At 43.6% G+C, this 25,454-nt stretch overlaps 1 protein-coding gene across 1 annotated transcript in view; it reads left to right on the plus strand.

Moving 5' to 3' along the window:
* The first annotated feature begins 1,730 nt into the window (after positions 1-1,730).
* The window catches only part of OSTM1 (osteoclastogenesis associated transmembrane protein 1), a 35,178-nt gene continuing 11,454 nt past the window's right edge, over positions 1,731-25,454 (plus strand). The window contains exons 1-5 of the mRNA XM_073576060.1: positions 1,731-2,840; positions 14,304-14,412; positions 18,541-18,638; positions 18,781-18,912; positions 22,017-22,182. Of these exons, the coding sequence (XP_073432161.1) occupies positions 2,514-2,840; positions 14,304-14,412; positions 18,541-18,638; positions 18,781-18,912; positions 22,017-22,182 (832 nt within the window). The 5' untranslated portion in view covers positions 1,731-2,513. The remainder of the gene's footprint in view (positions 2,841-14,303; positions 14,413-18,540; positions 18,639-18,780; positions 18,913-22,016; positions 22,183-25,454) is intronic.

Here is a 25,454-nt window from a genome sequence, read left to right on the forward strand (position 1 = left end):
CCCTTCTTCAAAACTTGGGAGGTATGATAGGGGCAGCTATGACCAGGGGGTCTGGTTGCCCAATAGAGAGCAGTTCTGCCAGGAATTCTGTCACCGTGCATACAAAAGGGGACAGAGCTTTGGGAGGAGTACTGTACCTAAAAGCAATAAATAGGACTGAGCTGAAATACTGGGCACAGCTGTGACTACATGTTATATAGGCGTGTTAGGCTATCTACACACGGTGTGGATTCTGCTGCGTTTCCGCAGCGGTTTTGGCCCTGCGGAAACGCAGCAGTTCCGCAGACCAAGTACAGTACAGTGAAACCCTATGGGTTTTCAAAAACGCTGTGCTGACGGTGCATTTTTTTCCGTGCGGTTTTGCTGTGGTTTACAAACCGCAGCATGTCAATTGTTTGGGTGGTTTCTGCAGCGGTTTCACACCTTTAACATAGTAGAGGTGTGAAACCGCAGGGCAAAACCGCAGACCAAACCACAGGAAAACCGCAGGTCACTTTACCTGTGGTTTTACCTGCGGTTCCGCGCGGAAAAAACCGCAGGTGAACCTGCAACGTGTGCACATAGCCTTAATCTCCTCTCACTTCTTGTAACCTACAAGTGTACAAAGATATTATATAGTCACCATGTGACTAGTGGGCCTTTGTAACTTCAAATGCCAGGGCTGAATTTTAGTCCCAGTCCGGCCCTGGCGGGCACAGCTCTTGTGCTGCGCACGATCACAATGCTGTATCTATACGTCAAAGTTTGGGAACCCCTATCCGACCATGACATATGGGTACGTCAAAGATTGTGAAGGGGATAAAAAGCCCTACTAGTGTCTCACTATTCTGCTTTAATTTTCTATACCTATTTCTGTTTTGATGACGTTCTGTTTGAGAGCCCCCAGTGCTTGCTGGGGTACACAAGCAGGATGTCATCAGTGGCAGTGGTCACTGCTGCAGCCTCTGTCCCCACTCTGAAAAGAAGTGTAATCAGTGATGTCCATTTCAGTCCCAGCTCTACTAAGCAAATATTGGTTGTGAAATCTGGCGTATGCTCAGTATGTGCCCTTCTTACTCTGCACTATTCTTCTCAGCGCACAGTGACAGTGCACTCCCTTGCTGCTTTTAATTAAAAGTGATGATCCAACACCAAAGCTCAATCTCAGTGTGAATTATAGAACGTGGCAAGCAGAGAGAGCAAGGATCAACCCCAACCCCCTGAGTGATTACCATTTTGGTCTTTGCTCGCTGTGCTCTTTTCTTATAAAGTGCACTAACAGTGCGCTCCATTGCCTGCTGGTCACTTCTCGTCAGGGTCCGACGAGAGAGTGCATTGTTACTGTACAATGAGTAGGATATTGCGCAGTAAGAAGGGCGCATGAGCATACATCGGAATGGACAACCGTTTGCTCAGTAGAGCAGGGACTAGCCCAGACAGACCCTGAAACAGAAATCACTGATGACGCTTCGTTTCAGTATCCCAGCATGCACTGGGATTCTCAAACAGGATATTATCAAAATGGAAACAGGGAACGATAGGGAATTTTTAATGAAAAGATATTATTAGATTATTACTATAAATAGCTAGTAATTTGGGATGAAAATCAATGTTTCTGACCATCCCTTTTAATAAAAAAAAATCACAGTCATAAATTAGAAAAAAAATGAAGAAATAGGAAACCAAGTTCAGCAACCTGTTATCTAGTGACAGAATTAGGCACAGCACGGCCCTGTATACACTGTGCAGCTGCAGAGGAAAGGGATAGCAGGAAGTCCCGCCCACTGGCCCGTGCACACGGAAGAGCTCGTCAGTGTGTGTGGTGCGCGGTCCCGTGTGTGCTGCTCGGGTATATACCGGAGCTGCAGTGTGTGTGCTGGGAGATACACCGGGGCTTGTGCGATAGGTAACTACCGCAGCTTCTGAGTGGGGCTTCGTTATGCACCCTTTGGAGGAACAAGTCTAAGTGTGAGTGCACCCTGCCCTAGCCTGTACTTTGCCCCTGGCTCCTGCACCCTGCCCTAGCCTGTAGCTTACCCCTGGCTCCTGCACCCTGCCCTAGCCTGTACTTTGCCCCTGGCTCCTGCACCCTGCCCTAGCCTGTACTTTGCCCCTGGCTCCTGCACCCTGCCCTAGCCTGTACTTTGCCCCTGGCTCCTGCACCCTGCCCTAGCCTGTACTTTGCCCCTGGCTCCTGCACCCTGCCCTAGCCTGTACTTTGCCCCTGGCTCCTGCACCCTGCCCTAGCCTGTACTTTGCCCCTGGCTCCTGCACCCTGCCCTAGCCTGTACTTTGCCCCTGGCTCCTGCACCCTGCCCTAGCCTGTACTTTGCCCCTGGCTCCTGCACCCTGCCCTAGCCTGTACTTTGCCCCTGGCTCCTGCACCCTGCCCTAGCCTGTACGTTGCCCCTGGCTCCTGCACCCTGCCCTAGCCTGTACTTTGCCCCTGGCTCCTGCACCCTGCCCTAGCCTGTACTTTGCCCCTGGCTCCTGCACCCTGCCCTAGCCTGTACTTTGCCCCTGGCTCCTGCACCATGCTGTTTGTTACCGCCTGCCTGGTGATGACTGGGCTGTGTATGGCCACAGAATGGACATTTGATGCAGATACTGAATTGCTACCCAGGGCCCAATGGGCAGAGCAGCTTGCCCTGTCACTGTTGCCAGCCTATTCCTTGGCGCCTGACCCCACACCAGACCTTTCCCAGTGTGCCCAGCTTTTAGAGGAATTTGCTAACAACAGCGCCACTCTCAGCAACTGCTTGGTGAGCATGGCAAGGCCCGTCCGGCTGTGCCAACACTGCTACAAGGAATATGGCGAACTCAAAGCTACTATGAGCAAGATTGGAAATCCCATCATCCAGGTGTGTTGGAAAAGCAGTATCTCACTGCTGCAGTTGTGTATGTGTGTATATATATACGGTCATGTGACCTGTCATCATTATAAAGTGACCTCACTTTTAGGCCATGTATTGGATTAGAAGGCCACCAAGTACAGTGTAGTGAGTGGATGCACGTTCACACAGGGAAGTAGTGCTCTCTTCCTTATTTCAGGTGCATGTGACATTAAGAGATTTCGTAAATTTCATTATTACATATTTAGGATTTTCTGGGTCCTTCTGAATGTTGGAAAGTTTCTCACATTTATGCCCTTCTATATGTTTTTTACCTTCTGCATAAAGCTTTAGGTCAAAAGGTTACCTGGAGCCATAATGGGATTAGTACCACAAATATGTATAGTGTGAAGGATGATGCAGCTCTATGCCCCTCTTCTCGGCCCCTTTTTCACAGAATGACTGTCCAAACTAAGTACAGGCACTCTGCACCATGGCGTCACCAATCATTTAAACGAAATCTGTCACCCCATTTTTCGAGTGTGAGCTGCTGGCACCACCATCATGGGCTTATCTACATAATTCTGTAATGCTGTAGATAAGCCCCTGATGTAACCTGAAAGATAAGAAAAATGAGTTGGATTTTATACTCACCCAGGGGCGGTCCGGTTGTGGTCCAATGGGTGTCGCGGTCCGGCGCCTCCCATCTTCTAACGGTGACGTCCTCTTCTTTGCTGCCTGTCGTGACTCCTGCACAGGCGCACTGCTCTACCCTGTTGAGGGCAGAGCAGAGTCCTGCAGTGCGCAGGCATCGGGAGAGGTTCGGCGCCTGCGCACTGCAGTATTCTGCTCTGCCCTCAACAGGGCAGAGCAGTGTGCCTGCGCAGGAGCCACGACAGGCAGCAAAGAGGACTTCACCGTTAGAAGATGGGTGTTGTGGTCCGGCACCTCCCATCAGACCAAAACCGGACCGCCCCCCCTGGTGAGTATAATATAACTCGTTTTTCTTATCTTTCAGGTTAATCGGGGGCTTATCTACAGCATTACAGAATGATGTAGATGAGCCCCTGATGGCGGTGCCGGCAGCTCACACTCGAAAAATGGGGTGACAGATTCCCTTTAAGTGCATCTTCCCACCTATAGATGCTTCTCCCAAAAATAGAATATCATCAAAATATTTTTCATTTGTTCAATACAAAAAGTGAATTTCATATTATATAGAGTCATTACCAACAGAGTGATCTATTTCAAGTGTTTATTTCTGTTAATGTTCATGATTATGGCTTACAGCCAATGAAAGCCCAAAAGTCAATTTACTGAGATAATTGGAATACTTTAGAACACCAGCTTGAAAAATGATTTTAAAATCCGAAATGTTGGCCTACTGAAATGTATGTTCAGTAAATGTACTCAATACTTGGTTGGAGCTCCTTTTGCATCAATTACTGCATCAATGCGGCATATCATGGAGGCGATCAGCCTGTGGCACTGCTGAGGTGTTATGGAAGCCCAGGTTGCTTTGATAGCAGCCTTCAGCTCGTCTGCATTGTTGGGTCTGATGTCTCATCTTCAGATTCTCTATGGGGTTAAGGTCAGGTTAGTTTGCTGGCCAATCAAGCACAGTGATACTGTTATTTTTAAACCAGGTATTGGTACTTTTGGCCGTGTGGACAGATGCCGAGTCCTGCTGGAGAATGAAATTTCCATCTCCAAAAAGCTTATTGGCAGAGGGAAGCATGAAGTGCTCTAAAATTTCCTGGTAGACGGCTGCGCTGACTTTGGTCTTGATAAATCACAGTGGACCTACACCAGCAGATGACATGGCTCCCCGAAACTTCACACTAGACCTCAAGCAGCTTGGATTGTGTGCCTCTCCTCTCTTCCTCCAGACTCTGGGACCTTGATTTCCAAATGAAATGCAAAATTTACTTTAATCTAAAAACAACACCTTGGACCCACTGAGCTACAGTCCAGTTCTTTTTCTCCTTGGCCCTGGTAAGACGCTTCTGGCGTTGCCTATTGGTCATGAGTGGCTTGACACAAGGAATGCGACACTTGTAGCCCATGTCCTGGATACGTCTGTGTGTGGTGACTCTTGGAGCAATGATCAGCAGCAATCCACTACTTGTTTATCTCCCCCAAATTTTTGAATGGCCTTTTCTTAACAATCCTTTCAAGGCTGCGGTTATCCCGGTTATCCTCTCAACTTTCCATTAATATGCTTGGATACAGCACTCTGTGAACAGCCAGCTTCTTTTGCAATGAACTTTTGTGGCTTACCCTCCTTGTGGAGTGTGTCAATGACTGCCTTCTAGACATCTGTCAAGTCGGCAGTCTTCCCTATGATTGTGGAGCCTACTGAAACAGACTAAGGGACCTTTTTAACCTCTCAACAACTGCCAATATGCCTTTTAACCGCGTCAGTTAAGGGTACTTATTCCTCAGCGCCATTTTTTAACTGCGCTGAGAAATAGTTATAGCGCCCCCCTGCATTGGAAATTCTCCATGGTCTCAGCTATCGGGGGTAGATGATTCGGGTCGGTTTTTACCGACCCCCAATGTTGCGATCACCGTTATTCATGGAATGACGGCGACAGCAAAAAAAGAAGAAAAAAGTCCGATTTCCCATATAATTTCTCTCTCCTCTGATATGATCTAACACATCAGAGGATAGACAAATGTAAATAGTAAATAATACCCACCTTTATCACCCCCCTAGTTAAGTAAACATAATAAAATAAAATTTTTTTATTTCCGTTAGGGTTATGGTTGGGATTATAGTTGGGGTTATATGTTATGAATGGGTCACCGAGGAGAAGAGCAGGTCCAGGCTAAGCCACAGAAAATCAGAGAGGTTGGTAACTAAGCGGATTGCAGACCCCTGATCCTATCCACACAACTAGCAGTAACCGTGGAGCATACCTGCGATGATCCTAGATGCCTCGGCACAGCCGGAGAGCTAACTAAGCCTAAAGCAAGAAAGGGGAAATCTAAACTGTCCCAGAGCAGACCCCAAAGGTATAGATAGCCCCCAAACATATATTGTCGGTGAGACAAGATGAAAACGCAAGCACAGGCAGGAAAATAGACTGAGCAAATGATGGGGCCCACACTGACTAGACAGGAAAGACACTGTCTGCAATCATGCAAAAAACCCTGCAAAAAGTCCAACACGTCTGATGCAAAAAAACACTGAAGTCACACGACTTCGCCCCCCACTATATCAGCACTCTGGTATATTCTCAAAGCAGAGCAAAAAGAGACCAATCTAACAGGGGATAAAACAAACTGGCACAAGCAGTAACATATGGGCGGTGATTCAGCACAGCCCCTGCCGGAACTGGCTGACCCGCACCAAGAAGAGATAAACATTACGAGATCAAATCCAAACAGAATAGCAAATAAACTACTTAGCTGAACATGCAGGGACAGAGCTAGAGAAATCAGACCTCAGGAGGAACAGGAAGCAAAACACCAGCAGGGATAGAGGGAGTCGGCTGTCTTAAATCGCAATCTGAAACCCCAGATCTCCAATCGTTATCATCATTATCAGGTGGCAAGCCTCTGTCAAACAGATCAGCTCCATTACCTCCAGTAACCACCAGAGGGAGCACAGAAAGAGAACTCGCAACCCCTCTGTCGATCTGACCAGTTCCACTACCTTCAGTAATAACCAGAGGGAGGCCAGAAAGCAAATTCACAACAGTTATAGCTAGGGTTAAGGTTGGAGCTAGGGTTGAGGTTAGAGCTATGTTTAGGGTTGGGGTGAGGGTTGGGGTTATGGTTAGAGTTGTGGTTAGGGGTATGATTGTGGTTATGGAACGGGGTGTGTTAGGGTTATGGTTGGGGTTGGGATTAGAGTTAGGCTACGTTCACACGTAGCAGAACTCTCGCGGAAGTTACGCGAGAATTCCGGATTCCATTCCGCGGGAAAATCGCATTTTAAATTCCCGCGATTTTCCCGATTTGCAAGTGTAATTAGCGTTCAAAATGCTAGCGTTTTCCAAGCGATCTGGAGCATCGCTTGGAGAACTGATTGACAGGTTGGTCACACTCGTCAAACAAAGTGTTTGACGAGTGTGACCAACTTTTTACTACTGATGCTGCCTCAGTAGTAAAAGATAAAATGTAAAAAAAAAAAGTTATCCTCATCTTCCGGCGTCCGGCGCAGCCTTCCTGCCTCTGTCCACGCTCCCAGTCCCAGTAATCCTTTGCTCGAATGACCGCAAGACGTCGCGCTCCCGCGAGATCTCGACGTCATCGCGGTCATACTCACAAAGGATTACTGGGACCCGGAGCGTGGAGAGAGGCGGGAAGGCTGCGCGGGACGCCGGAAGGTGAGAATAAACAATATTTTTTATTTTAATTCTATTTTTCACAGGGATATGGTACCCACAGCCCGAAGGACAGTCTCCTCTCCTCAGGGCCGTGGATATCATCCGCAAATGTTCTGCTTACTTTTCGCATGGTGGGCACAGCCACATGCGGGAAGTAAGCGGAACAATGAAATCCTATGGGTGCGGGATCGCTGCGATTCCGCTAAATTAATGAGCATGCTGTGTTTTTTACCGCGAAGCGATTCCGCCACGGAAAAAAACGCAGCATTATCACAGCATTGCGGAATCCCATAGGATTGCATGGGATGCTTATTTTTCGCTGCAAAATTTCGCGTTTAAAACCGCCGCGAAAACGCGAAAAACCGCCACGTGTGAACTCAGCCTTAGCGGTGTTTTGGGGGTTAGGGTTTGAGTTAGAGTTTGGGTGATTCCACTGTTTAGGTACATCAGGGGGGTCTCCAAACCCGACATGGCGCCCACCATTGATTCCAGCCAATTTTGCGTTCAAAAAGTCAAACGGTGTTCCCTCCCTTCTGAGCCCTGTCATGTGCCCAAACAGTAGCTTTCTCCCACATACAGGGTATCAACGTACTCAGGAGAAATTGCACAACAAATTTTGTGGTCCATTTTCTCCTGATACCCTTGTGAAAATAAAAAAAAGTTTGGTTCCAAAGTAAATTTTTTTGCTAAATAAGTACTGTAGAATGTTCACTTTTTCCTTCCACATTGCTTTAGTTCTCTTGAAGCATTCAATAAACTTCTTGAATATAGTTTTGCGCATATTCAAGAAGTTTATTGAATGCTTCAGGGGTGCAGTTTTTAGAATGGCTTCACATTTGGGTATTTCCTGTTATATTGACCCCCCCCCCCCCCCCAAAAAAAAAAAAAAAACTCTAAAAAATTGATTTAGTAAATTTTGTTGGAAAAATGAGATCACTGGTCAACTTTTAACCCTTATAACGTCTTACCAAAAAAAAAATTGTTTCCAAAATTGTGCAGATGTAAAGTAGACGTAGGAAATGTTTATTTTTTTGTCTGATTTAAGGGTACAAAACTTAAAAGTTTGAAAATTTTAAAAATGTGTGCTAAATTTCCTTTTTTTTTTTCATAAATAAACGCAAGTTATATCGAAGAAATCTTACCACTAACATGAAGTACAATATGCCACGGAAAAAAAAAAAACAATCAGTAGGATACCTTGAAGCGTTCCAGAGCTATAACTTTATAACTTGACAGTGGTCAGAATTGTAAAAATTGGCTTGGTCATTAAGTACCATTGGCTCTGTTATTAATTACCGTATATACTCATGTATAAGCCGAGATTTTCAGCACATTTTTTTTGTGCTGAAAACTCCCCCTCTCGGCTTATACACCAATCATACGCCAGAAAGCCGTAGGGTGTGCGGGGGAGCAGAAGACATCATACTCGCCCTACTGGCGTCTGCATATCAGGCTCTGCTACATCTCAGTCCCGGCGTCTGCATCTCTCTTCCTCTCTTCTTCCTGTGCGGTCATGTGACACCATTCATTAAAGTAATGAATATGGACGCGTTCATTAAAGTAATGAATATGGACTCGTCTCCACTCCCAAAGACCATGAAGTGATTGCGCTGCTAGGGGATAGGAGATGTCCAGAGACAGGTTTGCATAGAGGATTTTATTTAACGATACGTTTCGGAGTTCATCCACTTGATTCATCAGGAAACTCGTTAAATAAAATTCTGTCTTCAAACCATTCTGGATATTTTATATCCAATAGCAGCACCCAAACTAAGGGTACCGTTACATTTAGCGATGCACCAGCGATGCCGACCACGATATGACACGGTCAAGATCGCTGGTGCATCGCTAAGTGGTCGCTAGTGAGCTGCCAAACAGGCAAATCTAACCAGCGACATAGCAGCGGTCGGGGTTTGCTACTTACCTGTCAGACGAGGCGATCCTGACGTCCTCCCACCCGCAGGAAGCTGACGACGAGAAACTGTACAGGACGTTCTCGCGTGATCAGCGATAATCAGCGGGGGAGCCGGTCGGAGGCAAGTGTCACACATAGCAATATCGCTGCTACGTCACAAAACCAGTGACATTATAGCGATATTGCTAGCGATATCGCTTAGTGTAACGGGCCCTTAACTCACAAGGTTTTTTCCTCACTCTGTGATCTTCAATGGTCTGAGTCAGAGCAGATAGGCGATTTCTCCTTGATGGACCAGAGTTGTCCATGTATTACTTGAATGGCCATACATTCTAATGATGGCAAATTTCTCTGACAAACGATCAGTTTACAGGGAGACTGATGATCTACATCTGTACCAATCAACTTATCTATATGGTGGCTTTCAAACTAGCTGCCATGTTTCATGAAGATAATCCCTGTCCTTATAGCGGGGGCTTCCACTTGTGCCAAGTTAAAGAACTGCCTTGAGAAGTCCATATCTTGCATGAATAACGGTCATGTAATGCTACATTTCTTCTGCAGTCCCTCCATACAGGAAATGTCTTTCTGATATAGGCTTGCCGTGGCAAATTCAGCCGTTTGCTCATGTGGCTCATTTCTGCCAAGGGATGTCCTACACATATCAGTTGTACTGTTTACTGACCAATTTTATGTAGTGTTGCAATAGAATATTAAAAGGGTTCTCCACTACTTTTATACTCATGACCCATCCTTAGCATAGGATAATTGATCCATATAGGATTGATGGGGGTCTAACAGGCAGCTCCTTGTAGATCAGCTGTTCTCCCCTCAGTTTGTGGTGCAGAATGTAGTAGCTCTGTACACTGTTTAGTGGCCGCTGCCGAGTGCTGCAGATGAGCTTTTATTGCCAGTACATGGCAGCCTATTACTGTTTACATCCTCGTTACCAGCGGAGGTAAGAACTGTTGACCCAGTGGATGTCTCAGACCCACTCCAATCTTATGCTATGACTTATCCCAAGAATAAGTTATCAATTTAAAATTAGTGAAGAATCCCCTTAATAACCATGTATCATACACACGTGGTCAAAATTGTTGGTACCCCTCGTTTAATGACAGAAAAACCCACAATGGTGACAGAAATAACTTGAATCTGACAAAAGTAATAAATAAATCAAAAATCTATGATAATGAACAAATGAAAGTCAGACATTGCTTTTCAGACATGCTTCCACAGAATTAAAAAAAAAAAATCTCATGAAATAGGCCTGGACATAAATGATGGTACCTCTGAAAATAATGTGACAAAAGGGACATGTTAAATCGCGGTGTGTCCACTAATTAGCATCACAAGTGTCTACAATCTTGGAATCAGTGAGTGGGTCTGTATAGAGGGCTACAGATACTCACTGTGCTGATGGTGACATGGTGTGTATCACACTCAACATGGACCAGAGGAAGCGAAGGAGTTGTCTCAGGAGATTGGAAAGAAAATTATAGACAAACATGTTAAAGGGAAGGTGCCATCCAAAAAATTTTTTTTCAGCAATTGAAAAAATGTTAAGAATTAATGTTTACATTTTCTTAAATATCATTTGTTTTTAATTTTGTAAAATGTGAAAAATAATTTTAAAAAGTTTGGCATTTCCACTTGTTAACACTAGGGGGAGCAGCTACTGAAATTTGGCACAAAAACCTAGTGTACAACTAGCTCACATTACTGCCCTGCAGTAATTATGGGCGGAATCTGCTGACATGGGTGTGGTGTCACTCCTCTCCTCCCCTTCTGGGTGTTTGCTTAGGGAAAAGAGAGGATGACATTTAGGAACACAGTGAGCAGCCATTTTGATGGGGCCTGCAAAGTTACTGACGGTCTTTGCATGCAAAGTCTGGATCAGAACAGGTCATCAATCAGCAGAAATGTTTCTTGGATTTCTGTGGAGCAGACACAAGAAGACGGTCCCATCCATGTGTATAAAACACAGCGCTCTATGTACAATCCCTGGCACCGAACAGGGTGCCCCCCATAGACCAGCACACTGCTCTCCTGAAATACTCTGTGCTGCTGTCACTCTGCTCCTTCCACCATATATCAGGCCCCTGTCTCCTCGCTTTCACACATCGCCAGGACAGGAGGTGAGGAATGAGGTCTTCGGTCACCGAGAATGGCAGGCAGCAAGGATTCTGGGAGCAGGGTGACAGCAGCACAGAGTATTTCAGGAGAGCAGTGTGCTGGTCTATGGGGCAACAGAGGGAGATATATGGCGGAGGAGCAGGGTGACAGCAGCACAGAGTATTTCAGGAGAGCAGTATCACACAAGATAGGATTAGATACACGGCTCAGCAGTCAGTATCACACAGGATAGGATTTTATACACGGCTCAGCAGACAGTATCACACAGGATAGGATTAGATACACGGCTCAGCAGTCAGTATCACACAGGAGAGGATTAGATACATGGCTCAGCAGTCAGTATCACACAGGATAGGATTAGATACACGGCTCAGCATTCAGTATCACACAGGATAGGATTAGATACACGGCTCAGCAGACAGTATCACACAGGATAGGATTAGATACACGGCTCAGCAGACAGTATCACACTGGAAAGGATTAGATACATGGCTCAGCAGTCAGTATCACATAGGAGAGGATTAGATGTCCAGCAGATTGTCAAGTGTTTTGAAACAGCAGGGAGCAGCTCCTCCTATGTTTTGCAAGAGCAGGGGCAGCAGATGGTCGGGTGTTTCGGAAAGAGCAGCTCGGTCTCCAGGAGCTCGTCCTGTATCCTCTCCTGTAGCTGGTATGTGTAGAGTGAACATCCAAGCCCTGTTGTGGTGGAACAGTACAGCATCAGTGATAACAGGGCTTGCAATAGAGTGTAAATGGAGCTAAAAAGAAAGCACTGGGCTCTAATAAGATGGCGCCTGGCCACACCTACAGCTGTGAATTGAGCTGCCCAAAGAGGCGTGCCCAGTTCACTCCTGATGCTGCTGCAATGAAAGAGATAGGGTCGGGAGCCGACTGTTATGTCTTATGCCCAGGGACTGCCGTAAATGAGCATGGAAAGTGTCGTTCAGCAGCCAGAAAGGTAAGATGGCAGCTCCCAGTGGCTGCATTAATACAGTAAAAAAAAAAAACCATACACACCACTGAGTCAAGCTTAGGGGGTCAATATCTTTTTATACGATTTTCTTTTTTACATTAAATTATGAAAAAACACGGCACCTTCCCTTTAAATAAAAAGTTGTAAGACCATATCCAAGCAGCTTGATATTCCTGTGACTACAGCTGCACCTATTATTCAGAAATTTACGCTCCATGGGACCGTAGCCAATCTTCATGGATTTGGTCACAGGAGGAAAATTGATGACAAATCAAAGAGTTATATAGTTATATAACATGAATGGTAACAAAAGAGCCCAGAAAAACTTCTTAACAGATTAAAGGTGAACTTCAAGCTCAAGGAACATCAGTGTCAGATCGCACCATCCGTCGTTGTATGAGTGGGCTTCATGGGAAACTACCAAGGAGGACACCATTGTTGGGGAAAAAAAATCATAAAAAAGCCAGACTGGAATTTGACAAACTACATGTTGACAAGCCACAAAGCTTCTGGGAGAATGTCCTAATGGAACTTTTTGGCAAGGCTCATCAGTTTTATGTTCACAGACAGAAAAATGAAGCATATCAAGAAAAGAACACTGTCCCTACTGTGAAACATGGAGGAGGCTCTGTTATGTTCTGGGGCTGCTTTGCTGCATCTAGCACAGGGTGTCTAGAATCTGTGCAGGGTACAATGAAATTTCAAGACTGTCAAGGGATTCTAGAGAGAAATGTGCTGCCCAGTGTCAGAAAGCTTGGTCTCAGTCGCAAGTCATGGGTCTTGCAACAGGATAATTTCCCAAAACACACAGCTAAAAACACCCAAGAATGGCTAAGGCCTCTTTCACACATCAGTTTTTTTCCAGTCAGGCTCAATCCATCAAAGTGAGGAAAAAACGGATCCTGCGCAGATTGGGAAAAACTGATGTGACGGGTCAGTTTTTTTTTTTGTTTTTTTTTATGGATCCGTCGCAGCAGATGTAGCTTGAGGTAAACTTGGTACCTTGTGTAGAGAGAGAGAATTTTTATGTGCCAGAATTGGAAAACTGAGCTGTGAGGGTTAAATTAAAGGAAGATAAATTTTCCAGGTGTGCTTAGTTTTAAAAAACAGAATTCATCGCTGGATTCCGTCTTTGGACAGACAGTGACGGATCCTGCGCCCATAGGCGTCCATTATAGTCAACGACGGATGGCGGTGGATCCGTCGCTTTTCAACGTAGACAAAAAACGTTCCTATGTCCATTGTCTCCGTCCGACGGACAGAGAATTTCCAACGGATCCGTCGAACGAAACGTGCGGCCATCCATCGCTAATACAAGTCTAAGAGAAGTGGACTATTCTGAAGTGGCCTTCTTTGATCCCTGACCTAAATCCTATTGAGCATCTTTGGAAAGAGCTGAAACATGCCGTCTGGGAAAGGCAACCTTCAACCACGAGACTACTGGAGCAGTTTGTTCTTGAGGAGTGGGCCAAAATACCTGTCGAGAGGTGCAGAAGTCTCATTGACAGTTACAGGAATCGTTTGATTGCAGTGATTGACCCAAAAGGTTGTGCAACAAAATATTAAGTTAAGGGTACCATCATTTCTGTCCAGGCCTATTCTGAGTTTTATTTTTTTAAATATTCTGTGGAAGCATGGTTGAAAAGCAATGTCTGACTTTCATTTGTTTATTTTCATAGATTTTTGATTTATTATTACTTTTGTCAGATTCAATTTATTTCTGTGACCATTGTGGATTTTTCTGTCATTAAACGAGTGGTACCAACAGTTTAGACCACGTGTGTATATATGTAAACCGCTAGATTCCATGTAACCATAAATTTTGGCTCCCCAGTCCCACAATTTCACATGATAGTGTTTTTTTTTTCTTTGAATAAACCCGAGTGAGGAAGCTGAGTAATACGAGGAGCTATTTCAGTCCTGCAGAACATCACATGCACGCAGCTCTCTTCCTCTATAGCATGTGACATGGAGGCTCCGTACATTCCTTCTATTATACAGGCAGGGACTGTAAGCAGAGACTTTTACACTGCTTTATGAGTAGATATAATACAGTTACTAGCAAACACAAATGTATAAGATGTCCTTGTCTCCAAAGCTCATTGCTTCATGTAATTTTCTCAAATTTGCAGAATAGCACAGTCACCTGTTCTACAATACTACTGCGGTCTGACCGGGTCCAGGTCATTGTGGAGCTTAATGATTTCTTTGGTGAGCTGTGGAGTGACTCAAAGTGTGACAGTAAGTATGGTCTGAACTGTGTTCTACTCATACCAATCTGCTATAAGCAGAAAGGGTTAGTTCTAATTTCATAAGTGAGAACCACAGGATAAATTGTAACCTGCTGATTGATTGGGGTCCCACTGCTGGGATCCCCAACGTTCTTGAGAATGGAGCTCAAAATCTATGAAACTTCTGGTAATCTCATAGACAGTGAAAAGAACATTTCAGATCCCTGTTCAAGAGTTATCACCTATCCTGTGCATAGATGAAAGTTGGTAATAACCCTTTAATGTTGCACTTAAAGAGCAAAGATTAGCCAGAATAGTCTGAATCCATAGAACAACTACTGTAGCACAAATTGCTTAAAAGGTATGAAACTTTGCTACTCGCTGTAGAAAACCAGTTTGATTTAACCCTTTTGCCTACCCTGACAAAACTTTGTCATAATTAGAGTGCGCGTGTATGGAGTGGGCTCAGGAACTGCTCTTTAACCATGTAAATGCCACTGTTAATCACTGACAGCAGGGTTTTAACATTTAAAGGGAAGGTGCCATCCCAAAAAAATTTTCAGCAATTGAAAAAATGTAAAGAATTAATGTTTACATTTTCTTAAATATTATCATTTGTTTTTAATTTTGTTAAATATGAAAAATAATTTTAAAAAGTTTGGCATTTCCACTTGTTAACACTAGGGGGAGCAGATACTGAAATTTGGCACAAAAACCTAGTGTACAACTAGCTCACATTACTGTCCTGCAGTAATTATGGGCATACAGTGTCCATGATGTTTGATTTTAATATATGATCATGCCCTAAAATGGACACTGTATGGGCGGAATCTGCTGAGATGGGTGTGGTGTCACTCCTCTCCTCTCCTATTGGGTGTTTGATAAGGGAAAAGAGGATGACATCTAGAAACACAGCGAGCAGCCATTTTGATGGGGCCTGCAAAGTTACTGACTGTCTTTTCATGTAAAGTCTGGATCAGAACAGGTCACCAATCAGCAGAAATGTGTCCTGGATTTCTGTGGAGCAGACGGTCCATCCATGTGTATAAAACACAGCACTCTATGTACAATCCCTGGCACCGAACAGGGTGCCCCCCACAGACCAGCACACTGCTCTCCTGAAATACTCTGTGCTGCTGTCACCCTGCTCCTTCCTCCATATATCAGGCCCCTGTCACCTCACTTTCACACATCGCCAGGACAGGATCTGAGGTGAGGAATGGGGTCTTCGGTCACCGAGGATGGCAGGCAGCAAGGATTCTGGGAGCAGAGTGACAGCAGCACAGAGTATTTCGGGAGAGCAGTGTGCTGGTCTATGGGGGGCACAGAGAGAGATATATGGTGGAGGAGCAGGGAGACAGCAGCACAGTATTTCAGGAGAGCAGTGCGCTGGTCTATGGGGGGCACAGAGAGAGATATATGGTGGAGGGAGCAGGGTGACAGCAGCACACAGTATTTCAGGAGAGCAGTGCGCTGGTCTATGGGGGGCACAGAGGGAGATGTATGAGGGAGGAGCAGGGTGACAGCAGCACAGAGTATTTCAGGAGAGCAGTGCGCTGGTCTATGGGGGGCACAGAGAGAGATATATGGTGGAGGGAGCAGAGTGACAGCAGCACACAGTATTTCAGGAGAGCAGTGCGCTGGTCTATGGGGGGCACAGAGGGAGATATATGGGGGAGGAGCAGGGAGACAGCAGCACAGAAATCCAGGAAACATTTCTGCTGATTGATGGCCTGTTCTGATCCAGACTTTGCATGCAAAGACCCCATTCCCCTCCTCAGATTCTGTCCTGGCGATGTGTGAAAGCGAGGCGACAGGCGCGGTCCGGGGTGACGCTGGGAAGCAGGCTGGGGGGGAATGGAGCCATACAGTAACGATAAAAATGAGACCCCTCTCTTCAGCGGCCTCACCAGCCCTCCCCTGACTGCACCTATTACCCCTGACCCGTGTGCAGGTGCTCAGCCAGAACCACCCTAGAATGGGTCCCCTTTTAGCAGATCACAAATAATACCGCCATATACTTCACACACAATGCCGCCATATAGATCATACACAATACCACCATGTAGATCACACATAAAACCAGCAGGGTGACAGCAGCACAGAGTATTTCAGAAGAGCAGTATCACACGGCAGAGAATTAGATACACGGCTCAGCAGACAGTATCACACAGGAGAGGATTAGATACACAGCTCAGCAGTCAGTGTCACACAGGATAGGAATAGATACACGGCTCAGCAGACAGTATCACACAGGAGAGGATTAGATACATGGCTCAGCAGTCAGTATCACACAGGATAGGATTAGATACACGGCTCAGCAGTCAGTATCACACAGGATAGGATTAGATACACAGCTCAGTAGTCAGTATCACACAGGATAGGATTAGATACACAGCTCAGCAGGCAGTATCACAGGAGACAGTATTACAGATATGCCCACACTGGTGAAACTTCCAGCCCCCACCCCCAATTATACACTAGACTATGGGCTGTATATGTCACTGTCCTCAGACAGCCATAAAAGCTCTCATAAAAGCAAAGGTGTCAGATTACCGGAGATCACTGGGGCTGTGTGTGAGTGAGGAGGCGGAGACAGAGCAGGAGGACAGTGGAGCTGGAGCAGGAAGCACGGTGCAGAAAGTGGAGCTCAGCAGATAGCACTGGGCTACAGTAAAATGGCGCCCAGCCACACCTACAGCAGTGAATGGTGCAGCCCACAGGGGTGTGCCCAGTTCACTGCTAATAAGGCTGCATGGTGGGGTCGGGAGCCGACTGCAGTCTCCTATGTCCAGGGACGGCCATATTTGCAGACTGTATGAGTCCTCCACAGATCTGCAAATCAAGATGGCAGCGCCCAGTGGATACATTATTACAAACAAACCATAAATCCTAGTTAGTACAACATTTGCGGAAACAACATGTTTTGTTACTTACTCTTTTTTTGCAAATTATATAAAATTGCGGCACCTTTCCTTTAAAGGGACTATGTCAGCACAGAATGACTATTTAAATCCAGCCAGCCAATGTTACTCTAATATATATATATATATATATATATATATATAGGGGGCACAACCAATGAAGTGCTAAATACCTATGTGGTGTTGGAAGGCCTGAAGTAAAACATATCCTATTACAACTGTAAAGTAAGTGATTGTATAATACAGGGTGTTTCTAAACAAGACACTTTATTATATAACCTGGTGGATGATGGTGTTATTATTTATTATTATAGCGCCATTTATTCTATGGCGCTTTACATGTGAGGAGGGTATACATAATAAATCTCATGACGGGGGGACGCTAGCGAGATGTAACGTGCGCAGTATTCTGCTCCTGTGAGTGGAGAGGGGGCGTGCCAAATTTCACCCAAACTGGGCGAGAACTGTGAATTTGTATAGAGCGGCTACTACAGATTGAGTATATAGAGATATATAGATTAGCGTATTTCTTTAATGAAAGCTATGGCTTATAGAAAAGTTACAGTAATTGTGGTGAATGTTACAATGATTTGGCCCATGGGTAGTAAGTCATAATAAAGCAGTAAATGGCAGAATGTAAATTGGACGTGTCATCAGTAAAGACTTAACTGTTTAAATCAGGTTTTTATGTTAAATGTATTTTTGATAGTTTTCGTTTTCACTTTTTATATCACTATACATTGAAAAAAAATCTGCAATTGCAGTATTCCCACTAACCACCAAACCTAATACTTGACTCATACTTCCTGTTCTGTAGAGATGACTTTTCAGCAGTCTCTTTATCATCACAGACAGGGTTACAATGAAAGATCACTCCTCTTATATATACAGTCGGTAAAACAAGATTCTCTTCACTATGACCTTTTCCTCGTCATATCATTGCAAAGAAAGCTTTCTTGTAGAATGTCAGAGTGAGTCTATTTCAGCCTATGTTCATTTGACTTCCTGAACAGGAAGTGAAGCATGAATTTTTAGATTGGGCTTAGTGGCCAGTGTGAAGATTGCAAGATTTTTTTTATTTAATTATAGTTTAAAAGCAAAATGATAAAATAAGAGCATTCTGTACTTTCTATAAGTTTTAATTTAATAAGACAATTGTTATTTTTTTTTACCCCATACAGTAACAGTATTAATATGTGACTTCATTTTTACAGACTGCTTACAGACGAACAGCACTGGCGTATTAAACAGCACGTCTGAATTCATGGATTCCTTTGACACCTTAATCCAGTGCTTCAACAATACAATGAAGGTCAGTCTGGGTTTACATAGTTCTAGTTTAGGCTGATTGTTTTACTATTTTATCAGTGTTGTATGTTTTGCTATTATATTGGCTTTTTTTTATTACTAATGCTTCTTAAGAGTTGTTTTTTTTGTTTTCTGTTTAATTTCAGGAACCTCCAATCTCATCACAAGGCAATGTTTCAAGAGTCTGCCTAAATTGTAATGAGACGTACCGACATCTGAATAATTTGTACAATGATTTGGAGCATAAAAATGGCTTGTGTATTGACTTAGAAGACGCTGTAAGTTCATATATAAATACAGGTGTAATACAGAGGACAATATGCCTTCAGTCTGTACAGTGGCATGTAAAAGTCTAGGCACCTCTAGTCTAAATTACTGTTGTTGTGAATAGTTAAGCAAGTTGAAAATTAAACAATCTCTAAAAGGCCTAAAGTTAAAGATGACTCCTTTCCTTCATATTTTAGGACAAAAAAAGAAATATATAGTCATTTTAAAAATTGCCAAAAGGAAAATGGACAGATGCAAAAGTTTGGACACCCTTGGATATTTGTATGCTCAGTAACTTTGACCAAGATGTCAGGCATTAATTAGCCAGTTGGGGTTGTTCACTATCATCGTTAGGAAAGGCTAGGTGGTGCGCTTTATAAAAAAACCTAGCCTCCTCTAACCTTGAGCCAAAATACAGCAGCCATGGGTTCTTCTGAGCAGCTGCTAAGCACTGTGAAAATGAAAGATAGCAAAGCATTTTTAAGTTGACTTTACTCATTTCGAAATGTACTTAGGATATAGCATTTAACAGGAACAGTGGCAGTCAATATAAGATGTGGAAAACTAAGCAAAATTTCAGTGAGAGCTCGAAGGATTGCTAGCTCTCACCCCCCGCTTGACTGCAAAAGACCTTCAGAAAGATTTATCAGACTCTGGAATAGTGGTACTTTGTTCTACTGTTCAGAGACACCTGCACAAATTTGGCCTTCCTGCAAAAGTCATCAAAAGAAAACCTCTTCTGCTTCCTCGCTATACAATTCACATCAAAGGTTTGTGTGTAGATAAAAGGGCAAAGAACATCTCATCAACCATTAAGCATGAGGGTGGATCAATCGTGCTTTGGGGTTGTGTTGCAGCCAGTGGCAAGGGGAATGTTTCACGGGTAGAGGGAAGAATGGATTCAATGAAATTTCAACAAATTCTTGATACACACATAAGAGCATCTGTTAAAAAAAAAACAAAAAAAAAAAACCTGAAGTAAAAAAAAAAAAGGATGGCTTTTACAAATGGATAATGATACTAAACACACATCAAAATCCACAAGACTATATAAAACCTTCAGCTTGCAACTTTTGATGAGACCCTCACTGTCCCCTGATCTGAACATCATTGACTGGACCTCAAAATAGCAGTGCTTGCAAGACGACCCAGGAATCTCACAGGACTGGGAAGAATTTTCGAAGGAAGAATGGTTGAAAATCCTTCAAACAAGAATTGAAAGACTGTTGTCTGGCAACAAAAAACCATTTACAAGATGTGATACTTTCTAAAGAAGGTGCTATTAATTATGCAGGGTGCCAAATTTTTTGCATTGGCTCATTTTTCTTTTTTTTGTAATTTTGAAAATGTAAAAGATGAAAATGGAGAATTTTTTTTTTTTTTGCCGAATACTAAGGAAATATCTTTTAACTTTAGGCCTTGTAGAGATCATTTCATCAACTTGCTTAACTGTTTACAATAACTGTAATTTTGACCAGGGGTGCCTAAACTTTTACAAACCACTGTATTACTGTGAAAATGAGTAATTACCTTTTGGTGCCGTGGAGAGCCAGACTATAGTCAGTGACAGGAAGTTTATAAATAATGATGGTACCATAATCTGCTTGAATGGGTTGTCTAGCTTTAGGCTACAAGTCTGCAGTCACTCTATGTGACTGCAAACTTATGAATCCTCACATTGCATACTTGCGGTCACATGACCACCTGCTCCCTGCAATTTTTGGACTTCTGGACACATTCTGACTAGACTGTGTCCGACCTCGCTCAGTACACTTGAATTGAGTGAGGTGGCACCCATCTAATCGACATGTGATGCATGTATGCAAATGACATGCTTGCTGTCATGCCCCTGGCACCAGAGAATTCTCATAGCGCACAGTTTGTGTGATGAGAGAGTATTCACAAGTCTTCAGTCACATAGACTACAAGTCTGCAGTCTCGCTAAGGCCAGACAAAGTCCCTGATTCATCAAGTCTAGTGTTCAGGGGGCATGTCAGAGGTGCACACTTTGAATGAATCAGGCGCGTCTGAAAAATGTCATGCGTCTCTTCATAAACCTTACTCTAGTAAAAGACTGGAGTAAAATTTCTGGAGTAAGGTAGAACACAGCTTGTCATGAATTAGTCGAGCCATGGCATCATGCCCCTGCTGCGTCCAAGCTCTGTCCATTTTGGCGGAGCTGAGAAAACTGGTGTGCAAATGCCGAGTCACAAAATTTTGGTGCAACCTCGAGTTGTACGAAAATGTTTCTACTTATTAAAGTGCCTTACAAGTGTATAAAGACACCACTTCCCTGTTTTAGCAATCACTGAGCTCCTGATGATCAGCAATGTGTCAACTGATAGGTGATGAATGTCATTCACGTAACAATCCCTTTAATCTGCTCATTAATGCATCATTTAGGAAATCTGAAGGAACATGTATATTCAACTATGAAGGTATTTTTATGTGCAGTTTCTAGTCTGTTGCACATGATCATATCTATAATATACTTGCCTAAAATTGTCCGTCATCCACTTCCATCCAGACTTCCTCAAATCTCACAATGCACCGCACCGGAAATACGCCGACCGCCATATCGGAATACCCAAGTGATGGGTATTCCAATATGGCACTCGCTGGTGGTACCAGGCTCTTCCGCAGAACCACCAGCGGGACGCCGCCAGGACCCGCCGCTGCCTGCCCACACGCTCCGGATTCCGCCGCTGCCTGCCCACCCACCTCCGTGCAGTCACAGCCGGCAGGAAAGACCACGGCTTGCGGCTTGTGCTGGAAATGGTGTGCGGGCGCCCTCTGGTGGGCGCCCTCCGTCTTTCCTGCCGGCTGTGACTGCACGGAGGTGGGTGGGCAGAGAGCGGCGGGGGACACACCCCACACACACTGCCCTCCCGATGTGATAGCATCAGGCCCACATCTAGTGTTAATTTATAACTGCCTATATGCAAGTAATTTTAGTTTCACAGTTCTAACAGCCCGGCATCACAATGATTGCATCCGTCGGCACAATAGGAAATATGTCAGTATTTACTGACAACTGCAATTTAAAGATTGGATATTATATATTTAATAAAGTTTTATTAAACTACTGAGAAGAAAATGCACTTTTATATTTCAGATGAACAGTACTCGCAAACTTTGGAGCAAAACTTTCAACTGCACGTTGCCTTGTACTGATACTGTTCCAGTGATTGCGGTTTCCGCATTCATATTATTTCTACCGGTAGTCTTTTATCTTAGCAGCTTCCTTCACTCAGAGCAGAAGAAGCGTAAACTCATATTACGTAAGTATTTCCTACAGAAGGTATGGAAGTGGCAGAAATTCAAAAGATTCACTCTGTTTTGTGACATTCCACCTTCATTGCCCGATGTATTCTCCTAGCGAATTTGTTGCTGAAATATGTTTTTCAGCTCCATGAAATCTACAAACAAATGTCAAAGGTATAACAGTACAAGAGTAGTAATATTCGCCTTTCTTGCAGCTCCTATGGTATTTCTGGTTCCCTATCGGTCTTTGCTCACTTTACTTCTGCGATGACATCACTACACACACAGCTGTTGTCTGCAGCAGTGACTTCATTGATGACAGATCATTGTTACAGCCAGTGACTGGCTGCAGCAATCGCAAGTTGAAAAGTCTCGTCATGGCTGTGGCTGGCGACAGATAAATAGAAACCAGAATGAACTAGGCACAGGAGAATCTTTGACTTGGTAAAATGAGTACTACTCCTTTTATTTTATATCATAGCTTTTAAAGAATTTGCTTTGTGAAAAAATGCAAAAAATAAAGAATTATTAAAGGCAACCTTTCAGCAGGATTGTACACAGTAACCTACAGACAGTGTCTGGTTAGCGACGTTACACTGATTATAATGATACAGTACATTGGTTGATGAAATCCATCTTGTGGTTGTTTAATCTTTATTTTCAGCTAATGAGATTCTTGTGCTCCGGGGTGGCCTGTGTTTGGGGTCTTCATGTCGTGATCCGATAGATGCTGCTGCGCAGGCGCCGCTGATGCCATTTTGCTAGAGGGAAAAAAAATTGTCTCCACCAAGATGACGGCGCCTGCGCAGTATTTTGTCAGTAGATAAACAGTCGCACTCAAGTGTGGATTAATCTTGCAAAAAATCTTGAAGATTTTGTGAAATTTTTGGATTTTTATTTTATTTCAAATGCATCAAATAGTGTAACACCGCAGACAAAAGAAGTATCCAAAATGTGGGTATAATATCGTAATTCAGGATATGAGTATACTATGGTTACGTTTTGACCTACTAAGAGGCCTTTCTCAAACCATACTGAAAAATAAAATAAAAAGCAATTACAACAATGAATATGGACGACAAACTCGCGGAAAGCTGGAAAAGAAAAAATAAACATGAGAAAATGTGAAAAAAAATTTTAAATATTTTTTTAAAAAAATACTAACAAAAAAAACCCTAAAGGCAAAACATATATCTATACAAATTTAAGCACAACAACATAAAGGTCCCTAGGGCAATTAGGAAAATGTCATATAGAGAGTAAAAAAATTAAATTAAGCAAGTGCTAGAGAGACTATTGGCCACAAGTCAATTTTAACATTCTAGGCATCAGGAGTAACAATGGGGATAAGCAGCAGACCTAGATGAGACATATTATAGTATTGTCTCTGTACATGATGAAATAACAGGGGTGGTGGAAACACAAGGCAGGCAAATAAGGCAGATATACTGAGTACTAACCTCAAGTAGTGTCAAGGAAAAGATTAATTAGAGCATTTTCAGAAGTCCCAAACAGGGGCTGTAGGAGAAAACATGAGAAATGAATGTGGAGAAGAAAAAAATGGATCAGAAGGAGATGTTATGCACCAGGTGGTGCTGCAGAGCTGACCTGATGGCATGGGAGCAGCCTGGACCTGCGGTGTTGTAAGTGTGTGCTCAAGAAAGCACGGTATATATATATGTGTATTAAGAAGGTGCAGGATGATGACGTCATAAAGCCAACGTGGCTAGAGCGTCCTGGCGTCTGTATTGTATGGGGTTTGCAGCATAGGGAGGGAGGGAGAGCAGAGGGAGGTCAGGCTGAGGGCAGTGTGTGTTTGGAAGAAAAATATTCAGGATTGAGAGTCCTCAGTAGTTGATACCTTTTAATGGCTAACTGAAAAGATGGTAATACATTGCAAGCTTTCGAGACTACTCAGGTCTCTTCATCAGGCTAGACTAATACAAAATCTGAAGTCACATATTTATGCACAATACAGCCTAGAAAAAATGCAATAGATAAGACAAGTGACGTGAAGCAGAACTATCAATATGGGAGAGGGAGAAACATAAATATAAACATTGGACCAGTTCATAGATAAGGAGTCTGGATGTTTTATGGTCCTCTGATTGGGGTCTAGTTCTGTGTTGCCCCGCAAGGTTTTAAAAGGAAATTCCTTAATTGATGTAAAAAGACATAAATCCATGCGACACATTCATTCCAGCACTGAGAGTGTCAAAGTTCGTCATAAATTTGTACTCCCAAACTCGTCTCTCTCTCTGAGATGTGAAGTTACCTTTCAATACCAGTAATTTCATATCCATGCTGCTGTGATCAGGGATACAGAAATGTTTTGCCACAGGTAGATCCATTCTTTTTTCTCTTATTGTGTGACGATGAGCATTCATCCTTGTTCTAAGCTTTTGCCGTCTCCCCCACATACAGACCCCCAGTTGGACATTTAGTACAAATAATTAAGTACACCACATTAGATGTAATGCAGGTGAAAGTACCTGGGATCTTGTAGTCCTGATGTGAGTTGGGGATCTTTATCTTGTCCGTGGTCATTATAAATGGACAGGTTTTACATTTTTTCTGGTTGCACGGAAAGGTTCCTGCAGCTGTTGGAGAGGACAGGGAGCTTCTGACAATGATGCTTCTTAAATTTGGGGGCTGCCTAAAACACAGCAGTGGGGGGTCTGGAAAAATGGATTTTAATCGGGCATCTTTTTGTAGTAAAGGTTGTAATTTCCGTGCAGCTCCCCTTAGCACCTCCAGATTTGGGTTGTAGGTGACTACTAGAGGCACTCGGTTATTTTCTTCTTTAGCTTTGTAATGTAGCAGGTGATTCCTTGACAATCTGGTGGCTCTTGTAATTTGGTTTTCAATTGTTCTTGGATGGTAACCCTGATTCAAAAAGGTCTTTTTGAGGCGACCAAGGTGTTTGTCTCTATCCATGGGGTTGGAACATATACGATTGTATCTGATGGCTTGGCTATAGATAATAGAGTTCTTTATGTGTTTTGGATGGAAACTGTCCCATGTTTGGAAGAAGTCATGTGGTCGCTCAGAGCAGTACCTGCACTGTTGAAGGAGAGACTCAGTAGTAGAGGGAGGGGTGAGAAGGGGAGAGAACAGTTTGTGATAAATGAGAGAGAGGAAGGAATGAAGTTGGAAATGTGTAAATAAATAAAAAAGAAGTAGGGGGGAAGAAAAAGAAAGATAAGAAAAGCAGGTTAATAAATAAGAAGGGATATAGGTAAAAAAGAGGGGGGGGGGGAAGGAAAAAGGGGAAAAAATAAAACATGGA

Source organism: Dendrobates tinctorius, unplaced genomic scaffold (assembly GCF_039654945.1).
Source record: "Dendrobates tinctorius isolate UK_male_01 unplaced genomic scaffold, ASM3965494v1 ptg000046l, whole genome shotgun sequence".
Classification (NCBI taxonomy): Eukaryota; Metazoa; Chordata; class Amphibia; order Anura; family Dendrobatidae; genus Dendrobates; species Dendrobates tinctorius.